This window comes from Alosa pseudoharengus, unplaced genomic scaffold, assembly GCF_046254945.1.
Source record: "Alosa pseudoharengus isolate Yale_2024_CS ecotype anadromous, Long Island Sound unplaced genomic scaffold, YU_APseudo_1.1 YU_APseudo_1.1_scf_22, whole genome shotgun sequence".
Lineage (NCBI taxonomy): Eukaryota > Metazoa > Chordata > Actinopteri > Clupeiformes > Clupeidae > Alosa > Alosa pseudoharengus.
In genome coordinates this window covers 9,974,668-9,984,667 of record NW_027468680.1, presented here as the reverse complement: position 1 = coordinate 9,984,667, position 10,000 = coordinate 9,974,668, and the positions used below count along the sequence as shown (strand labels likewise).

General features: G+C 45.1%; 1 protein-coding gene across 1 annotated transcript in view; it reads left to right on the top strand.

The window, feature by feature from the left end:
* gfra4a (GDNF family receptor alpha 4a) overlaps positions 1–10,000 on the top strand; it is a 66,608-nt gene that overhangs the window by 53,870 nt on the left and 2,738 nt on the right. Inside the window, exon 8 of the mRNA XM_076300115.1 lies at positions 9,665–9,852. Within this exon, the coding sequence (XP_076156230.1) occupies positions 9,665–9,852 (188 nt within the window). The remainder of the gene's footprint in view (positions 1–9,664; positions 9,853–10,000) is intronic.

Here is a 10,000-nt window from a genome sequence, read left to right as displayed (position 1 = left end):
AGATGTGGTAAAATATAATATAGATGAGTTTTTTTTGCCATATTGAACCAACTTGTATGTAAAACCAAACAGTTCTGCAACACTGCCTATGTAAGCTACGCCAGTTTAAATCATATGAATCCTCTGACACAATAAGCAAGGTTCAAAGACAATAAACAAGGTGGTTCAGCGATATTGTGTAATATACTGCTGAAGTAGGTCTACTGGTTTTTATTTTAGCTAGGTGGTCCGTGAGTTTTTTTTTATTGGTTAAGTGGTCCTTGGTCTGAAAAAGTTTGAGAAACACTGATCTATCACTTGAGCTACTTTTCTCATCTGTTGTTCTTCGTTGGTGGAACACACTGCCAGTTCCTACAAGGGCAGGGACATCCCTCTCCATTTTCAAAAAACTCCTGAAGACCCAGCTCTTTAGAGAACATCTCCTCTCATAGCACTACTTACAACAAGTCTTGCTGATCCTAGCACTTACCACCTGACTAGAACTGACACTCAACTGTTTAAAAACAGCACTCACTGATGCACTTCTTACTCTATACCGTTTTTAAATTGTCCTAAAATTGTTAAGAGAGTTGCTTTAAAACTTAAACTGTTTACCATGTTGTTAATCGCTTTGGTTAAAAATGTGTCAGCTAAATGTAATGTAATGTACTCCAAAAGAAAACCTCAGACATCGATACGTGTCAGACACAGTCTAGGCTTTGCTCTGTTAAAAAGACTCTCTAGGCTCTGGCTTATCTTGATGCACTGCAGACACAGTCAATGAGCACTGGCCTTGAGGGGCAGTCTGTTGTAGCTTTAAGATATTATTATTATTATTATTATAATTTGAACTCAACAGTCCGGAATTGTTTATGGCTTGTTCCGAGTCACTACGTTTGTTTCTAATTAACACAACCAGGACTGTGTATGGACAACACAGGACTTTTTGAGGGCATTTATGCTGAAGTAACAGCTGGAGAACAGTGAGGATCAATTTGACTAAACCTGTGTTGGATTGGAATCAGGAACTGCACCTTTAGGTGTTATTAAGCTGGGGGAATCAGGGACTGTACCTTTAAGTGTTATTAAGCTGGAGGAAGTTGAGCAGCAGAGCAGAGCACCCTAAGATCCTCCGTCACCCTGAAGCCTAGCTCCATCACCATTAGTGATGACATACCAGAGGGGTGTGCTTCATCTGCAGCGGGTAATTTTACTGACATGTCCGCAGAGGAGGTGAGAGGTGTGTGTGTGTGTATGTGTGTGTGTGTGGGTGTGTGTATGTGTGTTTAAAGTGCACAGGCCTGCAGTGCAGCACCAGCATTTACAGTACAGTAAAACGAGCCTGACAGGCTTGAGCCCTTCCCTCTCTCTCTGTCTCTCTTTCTCTCTCTCTCTCTCTCTCTCTCTCTCTCTCTGTCTCTCTCTCTCTCTCTGTCTCTGTCTCTCTCTCCCTCTCCTACTGTGTCTGTCATGCGGCCGGCTGTCCTGCTGATAGATGGTGGCTGGCTAAAATTCGGCCAGTGCGTGACGTGCGGTGAGGTGAAGGATGTCTGGGAGGACGCTGCTGAGGGCCCAGCTGAGATCCACATGGCGGCTCTTTTCACGTGAGCCTGAGGAGCTAGCATGATGCGCCACGGGCAGCTAGAGCTCTCTCTCTATATGAACCACACCCCCCCCCCACACACACACACACACACACACGTGAGCCTGAGGACCTAGCATGATGCGGCACACATGAGCAGCTAGAGCTCTCTCTCTATATGAACCTCACCCTGGGCTAACACACACACACACACACACACACACACACACACTGCACACCCACACCTACACACAAATACTGTATTTGCTTACAAATACATTCACACACACCAGCGCTCTGTTTCTCTCTCATACACACTGAGTATACAAACTCTAAGGGTGGAGAGAGAGTAAGGAGTTTTGGTTGTCAGTCATTTGCTTCCAGCCCTGTTGTTACATGTATTAAGTCCAATTTAGAAAGAACCATTTCAGCACAGCACAGCACAGCAAGTTACACAAAGGCCAAATTATGTAAACTTGGGTAAGCCCCATCTGCAAGGGGGGAGATCACAAGGGGTTAGCACTTCAGCTGCACTGACAGAAAAATGCGATGCTAGAAATGTCGAGGCAGCAGTAGAGACACAAAGCATTAGTGATCAACACTTCAAACCGGAGCTGCTGAAAAACAATGCATCATAGTTACAGCACAGATGTGATAGACTGACATTTAGCAAGAAAGGGAATGTTTAGTCGCGATTTGTCTTTTCCTGAATCATGAGTGGCATGTGAGTGTGTGTATTAACCGCGTGGTTGTGTATTAACCCCCTCTGCTCAGGATGAAAGGCTCCTTCTGTATGTTCTCTGTGCACATGGCGCACTGTCACACAGACGGAGGAGGACTAGTCACAGCAGACACCAGACGCACCATACACACACACACACACACACACACACACACACACAGAGAGACATGCGCACACACATACACACACACACACACACACACAGAGTGAGAGAGAGAGAGACATTCGCACACACACAGACATGCGCACACACATACCCACACACACACACACACACACACACACACACACACACACACACACACACACACACACACACACACACACACACATACCCACACACACAGACATACCCACGCACACACAGACAAACACACACACACACACACAGACACACACACACACACACACGTACAGCTGTGTGTGAAGCTCCTGTCAGACAGCAGGCTGCAGTCAGCGTCAGGCTGCTGCTTTAACTGCCTTAACTGCTCTAACTGCTTCCGCTCCTCGCGACAGTGAAATGTGGCAGACCTGACGGCGGTGTGAGGGTGCGATTGTGTGGTGTTGTAGCCTGTCGCCATCCCATGGCTTTAGACAGACACTTCTCCAGACAGACAGAGGGAAAATTCCGGAAGTTGATGATTATTTTTTTCCCCAGGTAGCCGTGCTATGTCATTATTGTATTTGGTGAGGCTTTTTTGAGACAGCAGGGGTCCTGCTTGAAGGTAATGGGGAAGGGATGTCTCTCGCCTTATCTGTTCATTACTTCCTTTCTTCTGTCTTGCTCTCTCTTCTGTCTGTCCATGTTATCACCTCTCCTATATCTCCCCTTCTCTATCTCTTTCTCTACTCTCTCTTCTTCCCTTCTCTCTCTTTCTCTACTCTCTCTCTTCTCCCCTTCTCTCTTTCTCTACTCTCTCTCTTCTTCCCTTCTCTCTCTTTCTCTACTCTCTCTCTTCTCCCCTCTTTCTTTATATCTCTCTTCAAACCTCTACTGTCTCCCCTCTTCCACTTTCCACTCCACAAGCACCATACGTCTTTCTCTCCTCTTGTCTCTCCCTCTACCTCTCTACTACTCCCTCTCTCTCTCTCTCTCTCTCTCTCTCTCTCTCCCTCTCTCCACTCCTCTCTATCCCTCTCTCCCTGCTGGTGTGCTCAGAGGTGCAGGGATGGGGTTAGTTTGCTGATACAGTGCTCTTTCTGGCCTCTGATGTGGCAGTAATTGAGTGTAATTTGGTTTCCTGCAGTAAACCTAATGGAGTGGATAGAGAAAGAGAACGAGGGAATAGGAGAGGGAGAGAGAGAAAGACAGGATGAGAGTGATGAAGGAAAAGTGTCAGGTAAGAGAGGAAAAACAGCAGCAGACGAGAGAGAGAGAGAGAGAGAGAGAAAGGGAGAGAGAGAGAGAGAGAGAGAGAGGGGGAAATTTAAGCTATTTTTCCAGCAGACTGCAGGCTAAAACCTGTCAACCTGTCCCTGTGCAGTTTAACCCCTGCAAACATACACGCACAAACTAAACACTCACACACTATTTAGTACTAATATTCTGCTTAAACAACTATCACTCACAAATAATCTAACAGAGATAGATTTCCAAAGCTCCCTAAACATGGTAATGTAAAAATTGTTTCTGTACATCTTTTGCTGTTAGATAGCATGTAGTTAACATGTAATTACATATTTATTACAATGTATTCACTACACTGTAGACATGTCATGAAACAATGCTGTAGGAGTGCACATATACATCAAGATCTGATGTACCTGCAGGATAGAGTAAAGAGTGAATGAGGAGGAGAGAGGAGAAGAGGACAGGAGGTGAGGAGAGAGGACAGAAGAGGAGGGGAGGAGGTGGAGGTGAGGTGAGAGGACAGAAGAGGAGAAGAGGAGGGGAGGAGGTGGAGGTGAGGAGAGAGGACAGAAGAGGAGAAGAGGAGGGGAGGAGGTGGAGTTGAGGTGAGAGGACAGAAGAGGAGGTGGAGGTGGAACTGCATCTGTTCTGCATATGGGCCCCAGTACCAGCTCCAGTGAATTAGTTCTCACACATGTGCACATACTGCTGAGTCCAAAACGTAACACACACACACACACACACACACACACACACACTCACAGAGAGCGAGAGAGAGAGAGAGAGAGAAAATGGCTTATCCACCTCCAACACCCTCATCATTAGTTCATTTGTATGCATGAGAGAGAGACATAAACACAGCCAGAGAGAGAGAGAGAGAGAAAGAGAGAGGGAGAGAGAGAAAGAGAGAGTGATGAGTGAAAGCTGGCTGTCGATCCACCAAGCGTTCTGCTCTGCTAACAATGTCTGTTCTCTCATTATCAGCTCTCTTCACCCCATCCTTCTATCCATCTCTCTCTCTCTCTCCCTCTTTCCCTCTCTCTCTCTCACACACTCTACATCTCTCTCTCCCCCTCCCCTTCTCTCTCAGGTCTTTTTAGTTTTCCATCTGTCCTTATTCATTCCCCTCACCTGCTCTCTTTTATTCTCCCTAGCTGCTCTTCTCTCCTCATCTCTCTCTATCCCTCCATCCCTGCATTTTATGTCCGCCTCCATCACTGTCACACTATCACTTCCTTTTTTCTGTCATACTAGTTTCATTCTTGTCTTCTCTAACTTTATTTTTCTCTCTTTTCACCCTCAGTTCTTTTGTGATCCCTTTCTTTCTGTCTGCTCCCCTCTCTTTCTGGTTCTAATTGCTCTCTCTCTCTCTGTTTCATGCCATCCTTCTCTGCTAACATCTTCTTTCATCCATCTCTCTCTCCTCCCTGCTCTACTCTCTCACTCTCTCCATTTCTCTCTCTCCCACTTTCACTCTCCCACCTGGTTTCTGTTCTCTGACTTTCATCCCTCCATCTCTCCGTCCTCTCTGACCTCCTCTCTCTCTCTCTCTCTCTTTCTCTCTCTTCATCTCTGTCTGGCTGTGGCCGCTAGTCGTTAGCCGCTCTCAGGGCGAGATGTGACATTTGCCACGCTATGGGGAAGTGGCAGCATGCAACGGCTATTGATTTGTTTCCCCACAATAATTTGGTGTTGCCATGAGCGAGCAACTTCAATTAGCATCAATATGATGACACACACACTCACTTTCTCTCTGTCTCTTACACAAACACACACACACACACACACACACACACACACACACACACACACACACACACACACACACACACACACACACACACACACACACACACACACACACACACGCCTAAGTGGACGAGTAGACAGATGGACACACATATACACATATGAATTAAATTCAATGGATAAGCCACATATTGGCAGATATACAGACATACATACAGGCAGGCTCTTTCTGTCACACACACACACACACACACACACACACACACACACACACACACACACACACACACACAGTGCCCTGAAGTGTACCTGCAGTTTACACCCATGGGCAATGAACTGACAATCATCAAGTGATCCTCACTGTTTGCCTCCTGCATGAAAAATGACAGACGGCACTTCCTCTTCTATAGGCCTCTATTCTCATCGCATATGACCAGCAGCTGTCCATCTGTAATTGGCGATCCTTTGTTCCACTTCAGAGCTGACGCTAACGTCCTCCATTGCGCGTCTTAATTAGCCAACGGTGACCAGGCAACGGGCGTGTGATTTCCCCCCTCTTCTGGCGCGTGTGCCATATGGTGATGGTGTTTTTGAGGTTTACCACTTGATGAGTTTGCGGAGGACTGAACTTGAGAGACGAGAGAGAATATTTTCAATAGATGAGAGCCTGAGCTCATTACTGCCGGGGAGAGAAATAGTCATCTTAAAAAGAAGATTTGAAACATTAAGTATCCCATGTGTTCGAGGAAGGGCTGTTTCTATTTCAGGACCATTTCAACTCACACAACAAATAAATACCAGCATCCCAATGGAGTATGCTGTTGTGTGTGTGTGTGTGTGTGTGTGTGTGTTTTGGGGGGGGGGGGGGTGCTTTGTTGATAATTTTTCTAAGCATCACAACGTGCCACTAAATAGCAAATCTACACCACGAAAATTCCCATCAGACCATCGATCACCTCATTCTGTCTTCTGCTGCAACTATTACACACACATTCCCAAGACAATTTGCTTCCTCTCGCTGTGATTCATACGTCCTCTGCACACTTAATTCACTGGAACGTCGTTCTATCGATTTCTGCCCGGCGCCGACGTTGGCGCTCCCCAGCCGCGGAGTCATCGTGGCCCGTCGGGTCGAGAGCGGAGCGGGGAACGAGGCAAATGAGCGAACGTGATTCATCCTCGTTCACGTCTTCACACTGTTTCTCGTTTAATTGGAGTGACTTTCATGCTGAAGTAATCAGGTCTGGAGGCGCACGTTAGACAAATGAAAATTAATGCATTCTGGTTTATTAGCATTCACGCGTCTCCCAACTAGATGCCTGTTGCAAATTAAAAATACATAAGTGTACCATCTGTATCTTCTCCAACCCATCTCCATTTCCTAAAGTCAAGTAAAGTCAGTGGGATTTACTGTAACATACACACCCTTTTTACCCAAATCCTATTTTCAATCCAAATAACAAAGCTTTACAAAACACACTTTGGGAAAAAAGTGTGTTTTGTAAAGCCTTGTTATTTGGATTGATGACAACTTCCTTTTTTGATATTATGTTTTTTGCTAAAATGCATATACTGTACTCTATTATTGCTTCTGTCAGTCTATATCCTGACTGTGGAAGACATTCCAGTCACAACTGAGAAAACAACCTTTCAGAAATTACACATTGTCAATTGTTTTATGGTTATGGTATTTGTCATTTAAAAAGGCTGTACTATAAAAGAATATATGTTAAAATATACGTTCTTATGTTTAATAAGAAGGAATTAAGAACACTGTATTGTGATCTGAGTTGGCCCCAGGAGGTCTCTGTATGGTAGTATAGGCTCTTTGCACATTCCAGTAACACTTGTCCAGTATTCTATTATTCCAAGTAAAGCATCTCACATCCTGTTCACAGCCCGGCTGCATCAGTTCCAGCTTACATCTTAAAACCAGAGCACCTGGGGCCTCACTTATTCAAATCAGAAACCATCCTACATTTGATCAAAGATAATTTCTGAATGACTGTATGTGTGATTCAGAGAAAATGTGCACACAAAAAACCTGCATATAACTCACAAATGATCGTGAAATTGTGCACCGCTGAATAGATTTAGGTCTCTGCCTTACATATCCCCCTTTATTCAGACTGCAGATGAAAGAGTTGGAATTTAAAATACAGACAAAATTCTATTGATATTTCTAAATTCTAAATGATATTTCAGGTAACGTTTCTTTTAGGGCATGTTTTTGGTAGGCAATAATAGTGTAAAAAGTGTAGTCCAGCCTATAGTTCGCCAGTCATTCTTCATTAATTCTTCACATCAAGATTCAGGCTATTATTCTTCGCGATGCTTTTTTTAATGACCAGTGGCCTAAACATTATCCTTTATCATCACCTTTACCTTTAGCTGTCCTTATCTTCATCTTTTGCTTTATCCTGAACCTGTGAACACAAAAACGTGAACACCTGTGAACACAAAATACGGAACTGAACTGAACACCTGTGAACACCAAAAACTTCAAACACGAATTAAAGTGTTTTAGGTTAATAAACTGATACGGGTAAAAGTGTGTTCAAAGGGTAACTAACAACTTGGAGCTACAGCAGCAAGGCAGCAGCAGATCAGAGCCACTGGAAGCTGTATGTGTTACAACATCTGTTTCTGGAATGGAACCCAGGCCGATGGCTTCTCAGGGGTGATGCGTTGCTCCACCTTAGCCCACACACACTGTGTAAATATGCACATTCATGTGTATGTGGTATCAAACTGAAGATTGCGCGACTTATCCATTTCACAGCAACATGGATGGCTCAGGAAAGTAGTGTTTTTTATGTCTGAATAATTTGCGACAACCTGAACACTGGATGCGAAGTTTGTGGGGCTGTCAGTGTTGGAATTGTCCTAGCCCCCACCCCCCCTCCCTCACAGTGCCGCCGCATGCCCCACACACACACACACACACACACACACGCACACATATTATATGCAAACTAGTAGCCTGCCATGTAGCCACACACCACACACCTACTTACATATTCACCCAAGTTGCCAGGTGACCCCATACACACATTTCCTCTGATATCTGCTAGTCACACACACACACTTATATATATGCAAAGCAGCCGGATGGCATGTGGGTGCACACACTCTAACACACCTTCAAATATATATGCAAACCAGAAAGCTCGCATGAGGTATGAGAGGATATGGGCCTCATTTTCTCTCTCTCTTTTCTCTCTCACTCACACACACACACACGCTCTTAAGGTCATATAGATGGTTATGAATCATGGCGATTGGTGTGAACTGTTCTTTTAAATGGGATCAAAGTGTTATTATTCCTTCTCATGCTAATGCAGCATCATTGTCACACTGTCACAGCATAAGAAGAGGAGATAAGAGAGAGACTGGGGAGTGGAAGGTTTTATCTCCTGTGGGTAAAACCTTTAGAATAGAACACACAAGGTTTCACATGGCAACCAAGAAACAGAACAAAACCAAAGCACAACAGTACACCTCAAATGGAATATGTATAATATCCAGCCATAAGGTAGAATATGGAAGCGCTATTGAGTGTGTTTTTGATTATTCACAGACATATAACTGCTTACAGTCAGGCCCTCAGTCATTTCACATAGTTTCAGAGTCAATGCCAATGCATGTACCTCTTCATATACAGGAGCTCCAAAAATGGAGCTCCACTTTCCCCACAATTGTGGACGTCAGCCTGTGTAACCTGCGTTGTGTTGAACCTGCGCGATTCAGCCCTGCACACGCCCGGACTCAAACCCGCAAACAGCATCACCTCGGATCAGGAGGCGAGCGCGCTAACAATTGAGCCAATAGCCCAGGCTACTGGCTCGCATGCCAGCAGCACTCTTGAGGCGTCGGGGAGTGAGGTTTACCAACGTTCCACAAGCACAGCTAAGCTAGCAGGCATCCGTTACACCTGGATGTCACAGAGTTCAAGTCAGCCTGACCAAAGCGTGTGGAGGAACAGTGACAGCAGTCTGACATGTTTATATAAAAAACACTGTCAATCTAACTTACTTTAACAGATGAGGTAGGTAGAATAATCTGCATAGTGCCGTTCAACAGACGCGGGCAATCTATAAAGGGAAGTGAACATGGCGAGAGATTGGTTGGTTGATGTCCTGAAAGTGACACAGAGCAATTGATGTAGACCTTGGTATATAATCAACCCATAAAAACAGGATCTAAATGAACAATAGTGGTTAAACTAACACGGCTTTGCTTGCGTCTCTCGTCCAATCAGAGCGGGCTATCTTGGCTTTTGGGAATGGGACCGACCAGAAACATGAGCCCAACCAACCAGGCGCGACCGTCCTGGCAACCACCTCGGCAACCAACAGTCACAACCATCGACAGACAACAGCCAGCACCACAACTGCCATCGCCATGGAAACAGAGCAGAACATCCTGAGCGCTCAGATTCCCACACAGGTGAGCAAGCATGGGGAGAGAGAGAGAGAGATACTGGAATATATATATAGGCTACTGGAAAAGTCACCCGCCACTGGACCCACTCTGCACGACAGTGAGGCCACATTCCTGCTCTTTGCAGATGATCTAGTCCTTCTTTCATCAATGG